General features: G+C 32.0%; 1 protein-coding gene and 1 long non-coding RNA gene across 2 annotated transcripts; one reads left to right on the plus strand and one right to left on the minus strand.

The window, feature by feature from the left end:
* Positions 1 to 1,546: 1,546 nt before the first annotated feature.
* Positions 1,547 to 23,187, plus strand: LOC143894255 (FHF complex subunit HOOK-interacting protein 1B). The gene is made up of 8 exons (XM_077400399.1): positions 1,547 to 1,566; positions 1,633 to 1,714; positions 2,790 to 2,957; positions 3,048 to 4,310; positions 11,615 to 11,813; positions 12,014 to 12,025; positions 12,116 to 12,263; positions 22,681 to 23,187. The coding sequence occupies exons 1-8, from the start codon at positions 1,547 to 1,549 to the stop codon at positions 22,817 to 22,819; spliced, it is 2,031 nt and encodes a 676-aa protein (XP_077256525.1). The 3' UTR covers positions 22,820 to 23,187.
* On the minus strand, positions 10,127 to 11,608 carry LOC143894244 (uncharacterized). The gene is made up of 2 exons (XR_013256031.1): positions 10,657 to 11,608; positions 10,127 to 10,355 (listed from the first exon to the last, which is right to left on the minus strand). It is a non-coding gene; the product is annotated as an uncharacterized LOC143894244 (long non-coding RNA).
* Positions 23,188 to 23,300: the final 113 nt, after the last annotated feature.

The raw sequence follows: 23,300 nt of genomic DNA on the forward strand, positions 1-23,300 counted from the left end.
ACTTTCTTCGATTTAATTTAAAAAAAATTATCTGTTTATGAGTCTCAGGATTTCCATACCTATTCATGAGTGAGGTTTGAATTTATCCAGAGCATCCAGAGGGGTAGGGCTGTTTGAAATTGTTGACAGTGCCTGGTTTGGACTTTTATTTATGGGGTCATTTGAAGAGCATGGTGTATGCCACATCAGTTGATACATTCCAGTGAACACAGTAATATAGCAGCAATGCAACGGCAATGTAACCGAATATAACAGGTTATATCAAACAGAGTGTTACATGCAACTTACATGTAAGTTATAATTTCCGAATCAGCAATATAACATGTTACATAACGTGTTATTTAACTATTACGTAACAGTTACACCAACTGTTATACTAGCTGTAATAATAAGCGTAAAAAAATTATTTTTTTCGAAATTTTATTACCATTTTATAACTAAATTTGTTTCTTAAGATGCAGTCTATGATTATAAATATTTTCTCGTATTTGAAAAACACACTTACCTTGGTGGGATTCGAGCTCGGGACCTTTGGATCGTGAGCTAACTGCCTTACGTGGTAGACTACTTCTTAATTTGATATAAGTGTTATATATAGTCCACATATGTCACAACCAGCGCACATATATAATTTTTTAAATATTATCTTAAGAAATAAATTAAGTTTAAAAAGAGTATATAAGTGCCCAAATTTTTAATATTGACATTATATATCTATTATATGTTCATAGAAGCAGTACGTAAATGCATTCTACTAAATTGGTACATGTAATGGTAATATGCATCATGATGATTAATTACGTTATTTACCGATATGGATGGATACCCGGATTATATAAATTGATTATATAAATTATAAATATCTTGTAAATTATTAATTATTAATTAAAAATTAAGGCAAATTAAAAGGCTTCTGCACAATATTATACCATCCAAACAAAATATATATATTTAAAAACAATTGAAAATTTATGATGAAAAGCGCAGATCATTATTAGCTCTAGCAAAATAAAACGATGCAGGGTTTAAGAGCCCGGGCACATAGAAAAACGTGAGCAGTAAGCAAATCAACAGTCTTATGTTATTCCGTTAATATTACCAGAATATTACTAGTTATACTAACATTGATACAAGCGTGTTACGTAACAATTACACAATTTTTGTTACATAACTGTAACGCAAAAAAATGTATAACAGTTATATTACCTGCATATAACGAATGTTAAATTGCATGTTACTTTCATGTTACGTAGCTCTTATATATCACAAGAATAACATTGTGATATTACATGTAACTTCTATGTTATATTGCCGTTATAAAATGTGTTTACTGTGAATGAACTGATACAGAAAGTTGAAAACTTTTGTCAACAAATACGAAATAAAACTGGAATTTTTAAACGTTCAATCTTTAATGAGAAGCGTGCCGAATTGTGTGTTGAAATGAATGGAGGGTACATCAAACATCTGTTGTATATTAAATTTATTTTTTATTTATTACAGCAGAAAATGCTTTATAACTTGGAAATAAATTGTTTTTGGAGTAATGCTTGTTAAGACTTTTTGGTATGTTTTTACAAGTACTACATACTCCTAAAATTTAATACCATTTTTTTAGAACACTGTATACAGGGTGTTCGGAAATTCAACCAACAAACTTTCAGAGATTGTCGGAGGCACTATAATGCTGGGTCTACAATGCGAGTCGTGGCTCGTGAGTCGTAGAAAATAGACCAATCACAATCGATTTTGAGGAGAATAATCGACTGTGATTGGTCAATTCTTACGACTCACGACTTTACGACTTGCATTGTAGACCTAGCATAAGGGTCATTTTTTGCTAAAGAACCTGGAGTCGGAAATGTATCGTTACATCGCTACTGCTTATGAGTGATGTTATGAGGAGAGTGTCTTAGGCCGGTATTCATAGTCGAATCTTATATTTAAGACCATCTTAAGTACGATCTTAAGATGTTACGAACCAATCACAGAGCCATATTAGCATCTTAAGACATTACTTAGACAGTCTTGAAATAAGATCCGACTATGAATACGGACCTTAGAACAGGTGCTTGAAGTGTCATTCCCCATGATCTTTGCATAGACGATAGCACCAAACCATGGACCGGCAGACTCTGGTGAATACACTAGGATCATCCTTGATTTCACCTCAGAGCCTTTTGCCACTGACGTTCCCGACGTCATAGCGATGTAACAATGCGTTTCCGACCCCGGGTCTATTTGCAAAAAAGTGATCTTTATGGTGCCTCCGACAATCTCTGAAAGTTTGTCGGGTCAATTTCCGAACATCCTGTATTATACATATATCGTTTTTGCGTAAAAAGAGTTTATTAAGATTTGTATTCTTTATTTTATTGAACGATTATCATTGAAACAAACTGTCATTTATTTGTATCTATACAAATAAATGACAGTTTGTTTCATTAATTGTTTTCACCTGATGAAAGTAATATTTTGAAAGTATAAGGAGTAGGAAAATTTCTATCATCATTTATCGAAATAAGATATCGTTTATTTGAATCAAAATACTTGCATAATTTTATAAATAATTTTCGATGTAGGCTGTTAAAAAAATCAAAGGCATAAGTATTAACAAAAGAGATTTATAAATTGATGACACAATTATAAAGTATTATCTTACTAATTACTAACATATTGTTTATAATTTATTAATTATTTATAAAAAATTGTCTAAATTGTGTGTATATTGTGTATGAGTGTGTGTGTGTTTAAATTTTTATTTTAATTTTTTGAAAAAATATTTGCAGACGACCGTGGAAGAATTGGTTACAGCAACAGCTTATTTTGATTTATTTCTTCGATCTGTAACCGATCCTGGTTTGTTGAAATCACTTGTTAGATTTCTATTAGAAGATAATTACGATGACTGTAGAATACTGGATAGCTTAATACAGAGGATTTCTTCTCGTTCGAGGGTAAATTACAAATCGTTCATTCTTACAAACTATCTGACAAAATATTTTTTAAATATTAATTTGTTTCTAACATTTTACTTTTCAATTTAGTTGTGCATAGTTACTCTGGCATTGTTTGAAACTCTGGTTAATTTAAATTGCGAAGATGTTATGTTGGAATTATGTTTGGGTGCATTAAATCCATGCTCACATGTAATGCTTTCTCAACGTAGCCGACTGAGGGATATAGATCCTTTTGGACGTGCAGCAGAAAAATTTTTATCCTTAACACCACGTTGCTGCTCCGTATTTACATTGGAGTCGCAAACGAATTCTTTACCTAGCACCGTATCATCCACATATGATAAATATGGATATATCTCATCCGATTCCATGAAATCGCTACCAGCATCGATAAATTACGGTACGAGATTATCAGATAGCTTATATGGAAATTATCATGCGTATCTCTGTGATGCCAGACAAAAGATCAAAGCTTGCCGTAATGCGTGTTCCAATTGGTCTTGCCAGTACGATGGTAATTTACTTCGAAATAGCAATACTAGTAGCATGACTACGTTGATAGATGAAAATATTATATCTAATCAATCACAGAAAAAAACAGAAGAATCTAGAACATTGGAAATGATTAAAAATGCAATAAAATTGTGCAAAAATGATGATGGTACATCACTGGATAATGTATTACTTAATATTCAATCTTTGTTAGAGGGCAAAGATTTAAACAGCAATGAACATAATATTAAAAACGAATTGAATACGGATATTGCACTATCTCTCGACGAACAGGCGCAATTGGATGCCGATATTGCAGAGCTATTGAACGAAAGTATCGGAATGACAGAATATACAGAGGAGACCTTAGATAAGAAGGAATCCGATAGCTGCATAGACGATTCGACTACGGCTATGAATTCGCTTATGTCACTGGGTGAGAGCAGCGGCTATGAAAGTTTTGCATTTAAAGGATCGCCAGAGTCAACGCCAGATATCGAAACCAGCGAGAATCGTATGAGTGAACCTGAAGAAACACACATTGAAATTGAGAAAGAGGTTGATGATGTCGCTATGCGTAATGTTGGAGAATCGATTCCCCCAACTGCAGAAACATCAAGAAAATTAAATAAGGACATTTCGTATCGACAAGATGTGTTTAATGGACAGCCAAATGTCGGCATATTTTTAGATGTGGTTTTACGGAAACTCGAATGTATGACAAGCAATAATTTGTATGTCAATTTACACCTCACGGGCCTCATTAGCAGGTTGGCGATATACCCGCAACCTTTATTGCAATCGTTTCTGCTGAACCATTCTCTTGTATTTCAACCCAGCATCAGATCTTTATTTCAGGTATATATTTGTCGAGTTGTGATTGCATTTATGTTTAAAAAATGTATTATAAAATATTAAAATAATAAATAATCGAAAATTAGGCGATCCAACTGGCAAAAAATTCTTTTACATTTAAAACTTACGACGTTTTGACCATAATATGGTCTTTTTCAAGTGAGAGATTTACAAACTCTAGCAAACATATACGCAGAAATGTACGCAGAAAACATCGTACGTTACAGTTAGGACACATCGTCTGGCCACGTACGATGTTTTCTGCGTACATTTCTGCGTATATGTTTACTGGAGTTTTTAAATCTCTCACTTGAAAAGGACCAGATTATGGTCTAAACGTCGTGAGTTTTAATATATAGAAGAATTTTTGTCCAGTTTGGTCGCCTAATTTTTGATTATTAAATATTTACTGGCGAAGAAAAAATTTCTGTCATTATTAAAATAATTATTTTTATATATATATTTTTTTTATATAAAACAAGTGAATAAAATAAACAATAATTAGTTTATTTATAGAAAGATTAAATTAAAGCTAATACAAATTTGTAAGCGTAGATTTGTGTAATATAATTATATTTTTGGTAATTATCTAGTTTAGCAGAGCAGGCTCCGATGAGGTGACCCCTCATTTTATCTCAGCAAAAATATCTCGTCTATAATATCTCAGTCCGAAATGTCTCAGTCCAAAATGTCTCAATCCAAAAATATCTCAGTCCAAAAATATCTCAGACAATAATGTATCGAACAAAAATATCTCAAGTAAAGGTGATTTATTATATTATTGTTATTATTTGTATATTCAGTTGATTAGAATAATTTATTATCAATGTATGGCTGTTCATGAAATGTGATACTAATTAAATGTAATATTAATTTTGTCTCCACGCGTGGAAAGTCCACGCATGTACTTTGAAAACACATTATGTGTCTAGTTTAATAATAGTGGAGCCCCCCGCAGGGGGGCGGAACCTACTGCCTCCACGCATACACTTTCCACGCGAGACGAGTTGTCACATGAGTTTACGACTGTCCTAATACTAATTAAATGTAATATTAATTTTTTATAATGATATTTTGTAATAAAAATTTGTAAGATGTAATTTATTACAATGATATTGTGTAATATAAATTGTATGATGTACTTTTGAAGTTAATTATTGTCAGAGTTATTTTTGGACTGAGACATTTTAGACTGAGATATTTTTCCCGAGACTTTTTTGTATGAGATCATTTGTGAAAGACATTTTGACTGGGAACCCTCCGATGACCTTGACTTTGACATATGTTGTCAAAGTCACTCTCCTGAATGAACTTCAGAAGGTTTTAGTCGGCGGTCGTCTTTTATTAAAAAGTTATTAACAAAAAAAGTTTGAAAAATACAGCAGTTAATTATTTTGAATATTGAAAGGCATAAACGGCTAATATGTATGTGGAAATAGTACCTGTATGAACAAAGAAAAGTCATTTAATGCAGTGAATTATTAATATATTAAACAGTATTTCGTTAAAGCAGAGAATACTTGATATAGAAAAGTATATATACAATTTTATATGTTAGAAAGCATGAATACAAAGTATTCTCTGCTTTAACCATAATTGTATGATTATAATTGTAAATATTATTTATTGAATGCGGGGAAGGCCCACCCCTGCCTACACGTGTACATTGTAGAACGAGGTCTATAAAGGAAGTAATTTACTAATATGTATATTTGTATATATAGACATATAGATATATAGACAGTACAGATGTAGACGGGAAGGCGCTACCCTCCCCCACAGAAGTGGATGAAGATGCGTGGAAAGTTGAAAACCCCAACTGTAGAATGATAGACCTCGTTTTGCCTTAAAAGCGGAGGTGAAATGGAGTGGGGTGGGATGGATCTTGCTTGCAAAAAATACAATGCTGTCCAGAGAATCATTTACGCGAAACGAGGTCTATCATTGTACGCCGCGGTTCGGGTTTTCAACTTTCCACGCAAACCGAGGTCTACCCCCAACTACCCTTGTTACAGGAGGAGGAGCTGTAGTTCCTCCCCTGCCTACATGTGTACTGTTTATACACACATATCACCAAATTACTTCCTTTAGCACTGACACAAACTGTTATATTTCTTAAATTTTTTTGTTAATAACTTTTTAATAAAAACTGTCCGCCGGCTAAAACCTTCTAAAGGTCATTCAAGAAGGGTGACAATGACCTTGACAACATACGTCAAGGTCAAGGTCATCGGAGCCTGCTCCGCTAAACTATATAATTGCCACCTTTTTTATATTCATAATATTTTATATATTTGTATAATATTTTCTATACTTGAATTATACTGGAACAAGTTGCGACCTATATTCTCTCTTCAGCCAAAATATAATCTTAACAATGAAATCAGAACACATTTTTTTGTAATACACTAGGCATCACAGACAAGCGCTTCGCGCGCGCTATTTAGCTTTAACATTATGCTATTACTTAACAGCTGCTCATGAAGTAAGTGCAGCGAGAGAACCAATCGGCATCGCGGAAAAGCGACAACAATAATATAGACTTGATAGATTATAACGCGCGTTTTGCGGGCGCCTTGTGATGTTTTTTATTTATTATTATCTATGCAAAAAACATTTGTACACTCGATCAATCGACTGAATCAAGATGACCAATCACGTTTGCAATAACACGACAACAATTGCAATCGCGATTTGGCCAACTTCAGGGTTTCATACCGCTTTTATAAGAGGATGGATGGATTTGTTGAAAATTCCCTCTCCATCATGATTCAATAGTCAATATAAATAATGTAAATCGTATAATGTTTTTAAGATTTGTTGTCGCAAAGATAAAATTGATATCTTTTTCAAGACTTTTTCAAGTTTTTATCAAATTTTCTTGTACTAACTAAATATGCTTGGTTATATAATTTTGTGTCTTAAATTCAGTCTCTTTTTTGTATTTTATACAGAGTATTTCTAAAATCGGACTCTTATAATTTGACAGTTCTTAATCTAATTGTAAGATCTTCGTGTTTTTCTAATAAAAATTGTGATTAATTGCAAGAAATGATCTATTATAACTAAATATTAAAATTTATTATATTTTTTGAAAAATGTTTCTTTTTGTATTCAATTTACTCTCGTCATTAATTGATGTTTTGTCTGTTTACGATTTACGCGACACATCTTTACATTTTATTACGAGTTGTATTTGATGATTTCTCCACACGAGGTCACTTAGCATATCTATAAGTCAATAGTAACATTAGGATTACAAAATATGTCTTATAACAGTGTTGCTATACAGAAAAAAAAGATTAGCTACTATAGTAAATCTATTCGTAAAATATGGGATAACTAACATTTTTTGCAGCGAGAGCTATAATTTTGCAATAATAGCAAAACCTTTTGTGAAAGTTTTGTTAAACATTTTGCTACTTAATAATACTTAATTGCAAAAAGATTTTGCTACCATTGCTAAATTATAGCTCTCGCTGCAAAAAATGTTAGTTATCCCATATTTTACGATTTGCTATAGTAACTAATCCTTTTTTCCGTGTATAATTTATTATTTATAACCCTCGTACATATGTACATTAAGGGCAGGTTGTTCCAATCTGTTGGTAAATTACCTAATTTAAATTATATATATGTATTTGTTTATCCTTTACATTAGATAAAGATAGACATATAATTTAACTGTTAGTTAGCTTACCAACAGGTTGGAACAACCAGTCCTGTACGATTCTGAGAGTAATGCATTAAATCTTTGTGTTTTCACGAAAATTTAATTAATTAAAATGTCAATCTCTCTCTCTTCCCTCCTCTCCCCCCATTCTTAGATCTGTATCCTAAAATGCAGCTCTGTATTTCCTCGTAATTATGGTTTAAAGTGAGTAATGCAAAACTTTGCATGGTTTTTTAGCCTTAATTTAAGAATATTTTTTTATTTTTCAAGTAACAAAAATGTTCTTCTTTTTTATATTATATCTTAGTCACTAAAAATTTGCAAGAAAAACCACATATGATGTAAATGACTAGCTGATCTAGCTATTCTAGGTATTTGAAACGCAGAAACCAAAAATTGTCTTATTCAGGAGAAGTGTGGCTATCGTTTGAACTAGAACTAAATCAGTATTTCCATTTTAAATAAAATATATGGTGGCCTTTTTATTAAAAATATTATAGTTTTCCTCAAAATTTTGTTAGTATTTTATTTTAAAAAATAATAAACGTATAATGTTTATTCTAGTTCAGACAATACCCACACTTCTCCTGAATAAGAAAATTTTTAGTTTTTACATTTCAGATACCTAAAACAGCAAGAATCTTTTACATTGTCTATCACACCTCCTAGAGGTCAGGATATAAAGAAGAGCATTTCTGTTACTTAAAAAATAAAAAAAATTCTTAAAATAAGGTTAAAAGTTTACAAAACAAAGTTTACCATTATTCACTTTTTTTCGTTTTCCTACAAAATATTCCTACAAAATTTCGTTTTTCTACAAAAATTTTTTGAAAAATACCTTTTTTACGACCTTTCAAACAGAATACCTTCTTAATAAACATTATGTAAAGAAAAGCTTTATATAGCCCGGGAGATAACGACACAAAAGTGTCAACGATTTGATTAGTCTTGGAACAAAGTAATTCCTTTTGTTTTAATAGAGTTGTTGATGAAATGCAGAGTCTGGCTGCGTTGTCTCGCTGGAATGGGCGTTGCGACGTACGTCTTTGATCTTGTCGTAAAAACACTTATGTTGGAAGAATTTGATTAATGCTGTGTGAGCATTTATATATTTAAAACCCATCCTCAAAAAATTAATAAAATTTTTGAACCGAAAAATTGGAAAAATTTCTGAACCGGTTTCCAAAAAAATTGGTAACAAAAAATTATACACTTTATAGCATTTTCCGAGAAATTCTACCCCTACTTCATATACAATTCTTTGATATTTGGTTAATTAATTCCTGAAAAATTGAAAAAATTTTGGTACCGGCTTCCAAAAAGATCGGTAACGAAAAATTATACACTTTATAGTACTCCCCGGAAAATGCTATCCCTGTTTGATCTATAAATCTTTAAGATTCGGTCAATTATTTCCCGAAAAATTGTAAAAATTTCTGATACCGGTTTCCAGAAAATTGGTAACAAAAAACTATACACTTTATGGCATTCCCCGGAAAATTATATCTCTATTTCATACACAATTTTTGAGATTCGATCAATTATTTCCCGAAAAATTGTAAAAATTAGAAAAACCGGTTTCCAAAAAATCGGCAACGAAAAACTATACACTTTATGGCACTCCTGGGGAAATTCTACCCCTATTTCATGTACCTCTGATAAAAATTCGGTCCACTAACGAATGAGTAGTTTGCGGTCAGACAGACAGACAAGACAGACAGACAGACGTCCGGTACTTATATATATAGTAGATTGTTTTTTGTATAAAGAAATGTTTTAGAAGAGTCTGGCATGCAACTGACACTGGAAAATGAGTCTGGCATCCTCCCAAAGTCGTTGTAAAAGTCGATTTGTAGAATCATTTGATTAGAGCTGTAACTTGTCAAGATGGTAGTTTAAATATATAAAATTATAAAAAAAATAAGTCTGGCTACTTGTACTGGCTGGAAAATTGGTCTGGCACCCCCTTTAAAGTCGTCTGCACGAGCGCGCCGGTAGCTCGTTGCCCGCCGTATCTCTAAATATTATTAACGCATTACTCATTGAAAAAAATGTTACTTGTCCAAAAGGAAAAACGTAAACGATTTCGTACTTATTAGTAGTGGAATGATGTGTAATCAATTATGTAATAATCAGAAATAAAGTATAATTTAAAAATAAAACTATATTTTAAAGAAGTCAACATTAAGCAAGTATACGCTTATAAAAAATCAATTAACTTTATTTATTAAAATTATTAATTTATTCATCTGGATAATCTGTAATCAAACTTTCAATTTCTGATAAACTTTTATTTTCATCATCGGTGAGCTCGGTGTTGTCGGTATCGTCATTGAATTCTTTTTCGATTTCCTTTGATTGAGTACGTGTATGATCTGAAAATAATTTAAAGTTGAATTTATTATTAAAATTACACGATTTTAATAAGCTGCGATAGAAATAAAACTTTTACGAACTAAACTAATTAACTCATTTTATTTGCAAAAAAATTATTATCTTAAAATCATATTTTTAAAGTCTATAAATGAATAATAAGTTATTATAATAATAAGTATCTTTATTAATTTCAAATTATTTGTTGCATCATTATTATAACTTTATTATTATTATAGTTTATTTATTCAAAATTAATTTTGCATTTTTATTTAAAATAAAATTAATTTATGAAATATATACCTTTATTTTTTCTTCCTTATTTGATTCAAGTAATATATCGCTCACGAACGGGGGCAGTTGCACTTCTTCGAACCAAGTAAACTTTTCGTCAACTTCTTTCCAGCCATTCTCAATCGGAGACAAATTTGTCATATGCTGCAAATAAGCATTTCTTTCCAGTGTCAGTTGTATGCCAGACTCTTCTAAAACATTTTTTTATACAAAAAACAATAAATATATAAAAGCTCAGCACTAGTCAAATTCTTCCAACATAAGTGTTTTTACGACAAGATCAAATGCGCCGCAACGCCCATTCCAGCGAGACAGCGCAGCCAGACTCTGCATTTCATCAACAACACTATTAAAACAAAAGGAATTACTTTGTTCCAAGACTAATCAAATTGCTGACACTTTTGTGTCGTTACCTCCCGGGCTAATAATTTCGATCAGTTCATACTTGATAACTGACTGAAGAGGATCGAAATAGAAATCGAAACTAGTTCCATTGTAAATCAACCAGAGAAAGTATTATAAGTATAAACATATATAGTTATAATATTACATAATGGGTGACCTCCGTTTGGACACCTAACGATTGGACACCGCTCGATTGGACACTGCACGATAAAACACCGCTGAATTGGACACCGCACGATTGGACACAGCTTTAACATTGTACGGTTTGCGTGATTTGTGTATAGACAGTACACACGTAGGCGGAGGAGGGGCGTAGCCTCTCCCCCGCAGGCCGCAAGCACTGGTGGGTGGAAGTGGACCTCGGTTCGCGTGATAAGTTGAAAACCAATGTGGAACCAATCGTGCGGTGTCGAATCGTATTTTGTGAGTTTTGTCTAATCGAGTGGTGTCCAATCGTTACGTGTTTGAACGGGATACGCCTCACTATCTCTATAATCACAATAAATGTTACCGACTGCATTAGAAATTAAGAGAAATAGTAGTTTTATAATTTATATTGCAGGTGCTTGCGTCATTAAAACACAAAATAGACCAATTCCTTTCGAAACATAGCAATGTGGATTTATTGATTGAACAAGCAAGATCATTTCTAATTGGTCGAGAAAACAAACTAGTGAATGCGAGAAAAAATGTTATAGAAGCTGCTGCCCAGTCCTCATCTATTAAAAGACATTCTTTGGCCGGTGAATCATTCTCAAGAGGTATTATTTATTTCGTGAACATAAGAATTAAGTACATTTTTCTCTCTATCATACTTAAAGAACACAAACATTGATTCTCTTTTCTTCACTCTTCTCTCTCTCTCTCTTTTTTATTCTTCTCTTGTTTCTGCTCTTTCGCTTTCTTTCTGACTTTATAGCTGCATTAATCATATCTTCTGAAATTTTGTGCACGCTGGAAGTATTCAAAAGATGTATGTATTGATACAAAATATTTTTGCATGTATGCGACATAGATACAAAGTCCTATGTATGCTAAATTGCTATGTCAACAATATTTACAGGGGAACCAAAAAGAAGAAGTTTAACGTCGTCATTTACACAAATGTTCAAACGATCAAGTGGTAGTTTAGGTCCAAGTCTAATAATTTCTACCAGTCAACCGTCCAGTATATCAGAAGATCAGCTGCAAATAGTTGGATCTGGATATAGGTAAATTGTCTTACAATTAGATTTTTTATTACTTACTACGCATTATAATATTGATATTTTGATATTATAATAATTACAATATCTTACATAACTTTGAACAGCCAAATCTATCGAGAAATTTATTTTTGCGGAGAGTAGCATAGATATAGGGAATTTAATTCAAGGGTTGTTAAGGGAAAGTTGGCCACCTAGGCAGTAAGAGCGCGTTTCATGTCTTTCCCACATCGAAGCATTATGAGGATAGGTAACTAGCAGTCCATGGTTATATAGTCAAAGATAAGAGGGATTGAGTGTCCAACATGCGGTGCTGTCATTATGTTTGGATATACAGGAGTTTTTGCAACACCCATGGTGGAAGGATACTTCCACCATGGCAACACCCGTTGAAGTCTTGGCTGCAGTCCACTTAACCTAACACTACAAATGCTTTGAAGCATTTTTCTCCTTTTTTTTTTAAGAAATAAGAAGAACGCTTTAGAGCATTGTAGCATCAAATTGATTGCAGCTTTCGATACATGCGAGACTTATAAGAGGAAGCCGCGTACTTGGGGTCACCAAATTGAAAAACATTTTTACATAGTATACTACTTTACCAGAAGAGTACTTGAGCGCGCAAAGGGCTAAGGCGCAACGCTCGGTCATTTCCGAGAAAAAAATTGTAAGTCTACGATTACTACGTTGTCGACCCGAGTTCAATTCCTATCCCTCGCACTTTTCTTAATTTTTTCATACAATAACTGTTTATTCGTGTAAAATAAAGTTAATGTAACCAACAATTTTGTTTTCCCTTATAAATTCGCATTTGCAAAAGTCAAATAAAAAAATTTTTCTACGAGGGACAGGAATTGAACTCGGGTCGACAGCAACGTAGTAATCGTGTACTTACATTTTTTTTCTCGGAAATGGCTGAGCATTGCGCTCTATTCCTTTGCGCGCTCAAGTACTCTTCTGGTAGAGTACTATACTATGTAAAAAAACGTTTTTCAATTGGGTGATCCCAAGTACGCAGCTTCCCCTTGTTAGTTAACACGCCTTTTTTAAGCCTTGTATCCACGATGCTAGAAATTGCTCTGAGGTCTTAGACGGAGAAAGAATTAACCAATTGCATTGGTCAATTGCCGAATTGTTTAAATGTGATTGATCAAATTTTTCTCCGTTCGAAATCTCCGAGCAATTTTTAGTATCGTGGACACAAGACTTTAGGAAAGGATAAAACTACCTGGCACAATAACGATAACTTTGGCCCCTTGATTTGACGATGGTAGTATTTCTGGTAGTATTTTTTATGCTGAACAAAAAAAATATAAGGTTTTATAGGGCTAACTGCTCTAGTTTTCGAGATACACGGTTAAAGTTAAAAACAAATAATATAAATTTTTAAATATTACTTTAATTGTGTGATAGACACATGTCTAAGTGAGACAACTGTCTAAGTGTATAGGCTACCGCCCTTCCCCCGCAGGCAGGGTAGGGGTGGATCTCGGTTTGCATAGAAAATTGAAAACCCGAACCGTACAATGATAAATCTCGATTCAAGTGGGGTAAACCTTGGAAAATTTTTTTTGTCGAAAATTTTTTTAACTATTTTTCCCGTGTTTCTCGCCAAAAATTCCTCCGAAAACCACTAACAGTTTGAGGGACCAAAGTTATCATAATTGTTATAACTACCTTTTCAACCGATTCGTTGACAGTTTCTTTCATCTAATTGTAACATACAAAAAATAATTAATTTTTTGTATGTTACAATTTGATAGAATAACACTGGTGACCCCTTATTTTATCTCAGCCCAAAACATCTTAGCAAAAATATCTCGTCTATAATATCTCAGCCATTAATATCTCAGAGCAAAAATATCTCAGTCCAAAAATATCTCAGTCCAAAAATGTCTCAGTCTAAAAATGTCTTAGTCCAAAAATATCTCAGTCCAAAAATATCTCAAGCAATAATTTATCGAACAAAAATATCTCAAGTAAAATAATATTGGTAGGATGAAACGTCTGCTGGATTCATTAACGTTCTAAATCGTCGATTTAAACGATGCGGGTACATTTTTAGTGTTGGCTTATATTAAGGTTATTGGGCTAGTACCATATGAGTCAATATATGGCCTAAATTTTAGTTTAAGAAAAATTTTATGGATATCTTCTAGACACTTGTATAATTACTGGTTTTATAATGTAACTTTACATTCGATTATGTATCAATTTATCTACTGATAAATGTAAACAGTTCAAGATTTGACTTCAGTTGACATTCGTACAAGAGAAATGTCGCGAAATTGCATCTCTTCGCTGGCAGCTATCATGCCAGTGCCATGTATTTGAGTGAGGTTATGTATTGTGTTTATGTTGAAAAATAATGGAAGGTAACAAACAATTTCGATAACGAGAGATTTGCTTGCAAAAGAATAGTGCAGTGGAAAGAAAACACTACAACGCGCGGCGTTGCCACATGTTCACGTCGCGTACAGCTGATCGAAAGGCCAACAAAAAACGCGACAATTCATCAACTTTTGATTGAATTTTGGCCTTATTACACGTCAACGTCGTTTTGTCTTATATACTTGACAAGTGCTAGAAGAATCAAATAATGTTATTTTCAGTTTTTTGAACTTGTTTCTTTACAAACAGTGAGTAAAATCCTCGAAAAATGTATGTTTCCAGTACAATTTCCCGTAAAATCTATGTTAAAAATGCCAACTTTGAGATTTAATATCTCAAAAACTAGACGTCAGATCTTCTCAAAATTGCAAATTTATAAGTGTGTATTTAGGTTTTCTTTATAACATATTTTTAATTCAGATTTTTTCTTTGACATACTCTGATGGCCCAATAACCTTAAGAGATGGCATTAGTTGAATCTGTATAAATGATGGCCGGTTGATTCATATTGTTCATTAATTCGTTCAGGTGATTCGTGTGGTTTGTGTATGGCTCGTTCAGTACGTTAAGGCTCGTTAAGTAATTGTTACTTTTTATTGTTAAACATCCGTTTAACTTCTTATACGTGCCATTATACTTAGTACAAAATCAAAAGAAAGGATATAACCTCATCCATGACGGCTATATTTATCGTTATTATCGTCAAAGTTCTGATCATCATATTTGGAGGTGTATTTATTACGGCACTGGAAAATGTCGTAGTAGTTGTAATACAACAACAAAAGACAAAGATGATAAATTATTTATTTGCTGTTATTGAATTATTACTTTAGTTATCAAGCGTGTAAATATTTTTATAAGTAGTGTTATAGATAAAATTGGTCATAAACAGGCTCCGGATCCAGCTAAAGTTGAGGTTATGGTCGCAATGGAAAAATTAAGAAATACAGCCCAGCATAGTAAAGAACCTACTGGAACTATTGTTTCCGCGTCCGTTGCTAATGTTTCTGTTGCTGCTTCTGGTGAGCTTGCAAAGTCGTCGGGACTTGAGTCGCACGGTAAATTGTATATGTCATGTCAGTCAAAATATGCTAGCCAATCCTACTACTGCTGCTGAACTTGTCCCTCAGGAATATTGTTTTACAAAAAGTAACGATTTATTTTTACAACGAGATGTCAAGGTCACAACTGCCAAAAGAAGTGATCGGCTTCTGATATTTACTACAAATAACAATATGAATATGTTGCGGTCTAGTAGAGTTATGTATGCTGATGGTACATTCAATACTGTACCTAATATATTTTATCAAATGTATAGTATACATGGTGCTGTTGAGGGCAAATTATTGATGTTAGTTTTCGCGCTAACTACTAATAAAACACGAAAAATTTATTCTACATTATTGGAGTTAAAAGCTATAGAGCCTAGATTTCAGCCAAAAGTAGTGATGGCTGATTATGAGCGTGTACTTATCACGGCAAGTTCCAAAACATTTCCGAATGCGATTATTAAAGGATGTTTCTTTCACTTCACACAGCGTGTGTGAAAGCAAATTCAAGCGTGTGGATTGCAAGGAAACTACATTAATGATGCGGAGTATGCTTTAAATTTGAGATTGTTATGCACGCTTGCGTTTGTACCGCCGGATGATGTTGTGGGAGCTTATGAAAAACTTATTGCTACTCCTTTTTATGTTGATCACGCCCAAGAATTGGATCGCTTATTAACTTACTTTGAAGAGACCTGGATTGGATCTCGTAATCGACGTCAGCAGAGAACTGGGGCCTTATACTCTATTTTATCTTGGAATCATTATGATACAACTTTGCAACATGAAAACAGAACAAATAACAAAGTAGAAGGTTGGCATAATGGATTTAATAATCATCCCCAAGCAGCCCATGTCAGTGTGTAGAAGTTCATATAGAGTTACTTCAAGAAGAGCAAGTATTTACTGATCGTGAAATTGAAAAATTGCTGGCTGGTAATGATGGTAATCAAAGTAAGCGTCGGTATCGTGATCGTGAACAAAAAATTTCCAAAATTGTGGGAAAGTATGATAAAAGAAAAAATGAAATTATTGATTATTTACGTGGAATCGCGCACAATTTAACAATGTAGAAACTGTAAATTGTTTATTATATTATTGTTATTATTTTTATATTCAATTGATTAGAATAATTTAATATCAATGTATGGCTGTTTATGAAATGTGATACTAATTAAATGTAATATTAATTTTGTCTCCACGCGTGGAAAGTCCACGCATGTACTTTGAAGGCACACTATGTGCCTAGTTTAATAATAGTGGAGCACTCCGCAGGGGGGCGGAACTTACTGCCTCCACGCATACACTTTTCACGCGAGACGAGTAATATTTTGTAATAAAAATTTGTAAGATGTAATTTATTATAATGATATTGTGTAATACAAATTGTATGATGTAATTTCGAAGTACAATACATTATGGTAAGGAGATATTTTTGGACTGAAATATTTTTGGATTGAGATGTTTTTGAACTGAGACATTTTGGACTGAGATATTTTTGGACCGAGATATTTTTCCCGAAACTTTCTTGTATGAGATCATTTAGGAGAGACATTTTTTGACTGGAAACCAAATACACTGAGAAAAAAAAATTGTTGAGAAACACAAAATGTGTTTCATCCAACTAAAATATTTAATCTGATACGTTCAACTAAACATTAGTTGGATTAACTAATTCTTGATTAAAAAATTTTTTGATGGTTGACATGACTATACCTTTTTTAGTGCAACTTAATAATTGTTCAATCAACCGATGGATCAACAACTATACAAATTTAGTCCGTGCAATTAATTTTTTTCTCAGCGTAGATATGTGAAATGTTTCAGATTCTTGTCACTTGGCCATGTAAAATAAAAATTATTTTGATAATCAACATCTTCATTCTATATGTTGTTCTATATGTTATTGGAATAAGAAAAGAGATTAAGATTTTTTAATAAAGAAATTATTTTATCTCAATGTATTACTCGTACAGAGATTTTGCAGAAACAGCTGCAATCTTGATAAATTTATTTCTATATTAATGGAAATAATTAAAAAGAATTTACATCATGTTTTATCAATTTACACGCAGTCTCACCACAAATTATGTCAATAAATTTCTAATATATCTAAAAAGTAATAGAATTAATTTTTTTTAATCTTGAGCGTTATTCATCAACGATTAGTGACATTGATGCTTTATATCTACTCTATCAATTATCAAACATGAATGTTGAACGTATACAACAAGTTACAGCGATCGAAATAATAGTATCTTTAGGCACTTTATCATTGATACATAATGGAGCAAAAAGCAAAAATGTCAAAATATGTTTTAAACTCGATAAAACCGCGGTATAAATCTATAAAATGTTGAAATAAGTTAAGATTTTTATTACAATAATCGTTTATCGCGTAAGCTTAAACTTAAATTTTTGAGTGACTTGCAGGATTTATTGTAACGACAGCGAAGATCTGGAAAACAACGAAAAGATCATGGCGTCTAGAAACGTCCACAAAAGATGTGGGAAAAGTCCGTTAAATATCGACTCGAGTGTGATTTGTGAATACCGACAAAAGAATTTAGTGTGTCAGTATTTATGATTCGCAATTAATTTATTTCTGTAAATAATGGCACCCCTCATCTTTTAAAAAATTAACTTTTTGTTATAGTTCTGAATGCATTTCAAAGGGTTTTAGAGTTTTTTCCTATATCAATAAAAATAAAAAAAGTGTGGCAAGAGAAATAATCAATACAATCTGCAATTTCTCGTATTATTAATCAGTATTTATGAATAGATATATACAAGGAATTGTACTGATAATATTTACTAACAGATATACAATTAAAACAAATTAAAATTAATTAAAACAAATTCGAAAAGAACGATTATTGCTGCAAACATATGGGCAAAGTAATCCCGCTTAATTATAAAGCTGAAAATTTATCTTTCGGCAATTTTGATTTGGATTTCCTTGATTATATGTAATCTGTAGGGTACGTTAAAATACTTACAGATTTGAACTTTTTAAGACAAAGTGTAGTATAAGATCCGAAACAGTCAATATTCCGTTCAAAACCATATGTGCAGAGATTGACGATTGGCCAAAAAAGTATCTATGCCTTATTATTATTATAAGAAGAGAGACAAGCACTTGACTTATACAATCATGACTATATATTTTAATATATAACGTTATACAGGGTGTCAATTTGAAAACTTTTAGTCGGAATATCTCGGGAACTGGTAAAGATACCAAAACACGGTTTGGAGAGAATATAGGGTAGCAAAGGGGACATACTTTGATTTAAAAAAAAATTTGACCTTGGGTGAAGGCGTCATGGTCAAATAAAGGTCAACTTAATTTTTTTTAATGGACACAATTTTTTAAACATCTACGTTTGTAACCCTTCTCATTACGAGCTCAACGCGCTATATGATCCAAAATCTTCGAAGGTCAAATGACCAGATGCAGGCTCACAGTATTATTGTCTTTGTACATGTTATGAGACACCTTTTGAGTATCGATTTATGAAATGACCTGCAAGATAAAACGTATCATTCTAAGTAAAATATATAAAATCTAAATAAAATTAAGTAAATTAAAATTAATTCTAAATAAATATGTGATTATGTTATGTAAATATGTCATTGGTACTATTCAAATAAATATTTTCTTAGATCTAAATATTTTTTTCTCAGTGTATGTATTATATGTATTATATGTATGTATTTTATTAGATTTTATATTTTACTTAGAATGATACGTTTTATCTTGCAGGTCATTTCATAATATGCGAATTATATGATATCGAAAATATTAATAAAACTATATGACTTTCGGATATACCAACAACTCTAAAATGCAGTTTTATGTCTCAACCGTACCGCTTAAGAGGAGTGGTTAATCTAAGATCTTCTGGAACACGCAAATCTGATCCAAAAACAATAGGACACTTTACTGCTATTTGTCGGAGGAGAGATAATCTTGGATACAGTACGACGATTTAAAGGCGACAGAAATTACTGTATCACCAAATTTCAACGGAAATATACAGTTATTATGATATTCCATTTAATGTAATATACATATACTTATACATATATATTATATATACTATATACTATTATATGTATATGTATATTAAGCATTACATAACTATTTACGTTAAGTACTGCTGTTTAAATAAACTATACTATAACTAGTTTTAATAAATAAAATGTGCTTAAAATATATTTTCCTAATGTACTATTTTCTTATGTAACAAAAGCAATTTTGTTTTATATAAAGATTTATATAAAGATCCAAATCACATGCAATAAGAATATAATAGATAAATTTATTTTTAAACAGGTAGTGAAAATTGTTATTAATTCCAGTAAAAAATTATTTTATATCTTTTTGAATAAATGTAAGAATAAATGTAAGAAAATTTATTAAATATTGTCCTGTAATATATAGAATTTAAGATTAAATTCTCTACGGAATTTACCTTTTATATTTCACATATTAATATAATTCACGTATTGATGTAATTCACAAAAAAAGCAATTAAAAAATTAACGCAATTTATTTTTTTTTTAATTTATGATTTACACGATGTAAACAAATTATTGTATACTTTGGGCTATTAAAGAATTAATTTAGATAAAATTAGTATTCTATAAGTATAACTTATCATTTTTTCGTATAGCAGGAATATAAAATATTCCAACAAAAGAAATTGCAATTCAATAATCAGAATGCATGTATTTTGCGAGCTCATAAATTAGTAAACGATATTTAGTCGCAAAATAATTAATTTTATTTATTTTAAATACAGTTCTCTCTTAAGCCGGGAAGATGGGGTGGTTTTCTTGCGAAGGGGTTGTAGCTCAATAATCGAAATGCGCGTATTTTAAGAGTTTATTCTTAGAATTTATACGCTATACGAATTATATCCGCGATACGATATATTTTAATTTTTCTCAACATTTTTCTCTTGAGTTGAATCAATTAAAGGGTTGTTTGGGGGTTAAGGGGATGAGCTCAAAAATCGAAACTATATCACTTCGAAAGCTCATAAATAGCTCCTAATTCTGCCGCAAAGATCGATTCAATATCTCTATTTTTAAGTAGTGGGGGGGAGGCTGAGTCAACGTTGACTCAGCCCCCCCACAAAAAATATTAAATTCCTGTTCAGTGTAACGAGCTCAAAATTTTTAATCTGCGGAATGTGAAAGCTCATAAATAGCTTGTAATTTTGCGCTATTTGTTTTTTAATTTTTGCAAGGTGGGGGGGCCAGCTCAACAGGGGTTGCCGAGGTCACCCTCCTGAGTAACCTTCAGAAGGTTTTGTCGGCGGTCGCTGCTTATTAAAAAGTTATAAACAAAAAAAGTTTGGAATAGCAGCTATTTTGAGTATTGAAAGGCATAAACGACTAAAATTACGTTTTTTTTTTTTAAAGCAGAGAATACTTTATTTTGCGAGAAAGTCGCTGCTTTACCAAAACACAACATTTAAAGCAGTAAAATCGTTGATCACTAACCTACATAGGTTAGTTGACACGCTTTAAAAGTATTTAAGTGTTTAAAGCGCGTCAACTAACCTATATATGCACCTATATATACTATATTTTCCAAACTTTTTTTGTTAATAATCTTTTAACGAATAGCGAGCGACGGCTAAAACCTTCTGAAGGTCACTCGGGGTCATTACCTTGACAACATATATCAAGGTCATTGAAGTCGGTGAGGTCGCCAAACTTTTTTTGTTAATAACTTTTTAATAAGCAGCGACCGCCGATTAAGTTATAAGGAAAAGTTACTCAGTATTTATGTCCTTGACAACATATGTCAAGGTCAAAGTAATCCAAGCTGTGTTAGTTATTGTAAACTTTTACCTGAGAAAGAAACCACAATAAAACCAAATACTTCTCTGAAATATTTTTGAACAAGTCTAATATTACTTTTTTTACCTTTTTATAACATTAAATAAAAGATTTATAATACCATAGGATTATTAAACAAATAAACTACTAATAAATTATTAATTATTAATAGATAAAATCCATATTTTTAATGTAAAAAACATAACTTTAGATTAGATTATGACATAAGAGCTTATACAGTTGAATCTTCTCATTGTATTCGCTCGCTCGCTCTCTCCCTCTCTTTAATATGGACTAGATTATAGCGTGCGCTTCGCGCGCGCCTTGTGATGGTTTTTATGTGTTATTCTGTTATTATCTGTGCAAAAAACGCATTTGTACACTCAATTAATCGATTAAATCGAGACGACCAATCACGTTCGCAATAACACAGTAACAATTGCAAACGCGATTCAGCCAACTTCCAGGGTTTCGTACCGCTTTTATAAGAGGATCTATATGACTATATATATTTACATTAATTAAGGTGATCCTAAAGCCGTGATCCTAACCAGTTTTTTTCTTAGCACTAATCTTTTAATTGGTTTTATAAAAATACAAAATTCGTCTCTAGAATTAAATTACGCATCAAAATCTAGGTTATAATGGTTGAATTTATATCGAAAACAAAAAAAATTAATATTTTTTGTTATACGTGACGACCACCACATATAAATTCGACCACCATGACCTAGATTTTGATGCGTACTTTAATTCTAGACAAGAATTTTGCATTTCTATAAAGCCAATTAAAAGATTAGTGCTAAGAAAAAAAACTGAAAAAAACCGGTTAGGATCACGGCTTTAGGATCACCTTAAAATATATATATTTTTGTATATATTTAAAATATTAACAGATTTTTTAAAGTGAGACTGTGTATACTATTAAACGTTAGCGAATGATGATTTGAAAAAAAATTTATTTATTTTTGCATAAAATAGATTTATACAATTTTTCGGTTTAGATTTTATTTTATCTCAATATGCAATAAGAATTTTATTCCAATACAAATGCTTGAAAATCGATATGCGATATATAGATATATGCTATTAATTATATAGGCTTTAAACATGATCTTCTTTTTTAACAGATATACAAAAACTTCGTGGGAATCGCCAACTGAAGTGAGCCCAGTACAAAATGTTGTACTATGTGCTGTTATATTAGATGAATGGCTTAAAGAGCTCGCAGCGATCACTCAGGAGCATGCCATTATGTCCCTTAGATAAAAATAGATTTAAATCTTAACATGAGAATTTATAAGAATATAAAACTTACAAGAGAGAGAATATTTGAAAGTATCCTACTCCGCTTATACACGCAATTCAAATGTAAAAAAATAAGAGGCATGTATTTTTTACAAACAGTTTAATTGTGCATAAAATGCTGAATTTAGCATATTTAAACGAAAGTAGTGAGATATATGAGACGAGCGTGGTCTAGTAGACAGCGCACTGGTCTATTGAACCGAAGTCCCGGGTTCGATTCCCGGCAGAGCCAAAAATTATATTCGCTCGTTCTCCTCTCGGAAGGCAATGGCAAACCACCGAGAGTATGTCTTGCCAAGAACGCTTCTCTAAAAAATTATATAAATAAGCCACCACGCTCGGACCTGAGTAATAGGACTGATCAACGGCGAGAAGTGAGGTTATATGCCATGTTGTGATTCTTATCAAGGCAAACGTGTTTTTGGAGGTCAAAAGTAAAATT

This window comes from Temnothorax americanus, unplaced genomic scaffold (assembly GCF_048541705.1).
Source record: "Temnothorax americanus isolate GAGA-0224 unplaced genomic scaffold, ASM4854170v1 Scaffold133, whole genome shotgun sequence".
Lineage (NCBI taxonomy): Eukaryota > Metazoa > Arthropoda > Insecta > Hymenoptera > Formicidae > Temnothorax > Temnothorax americanus.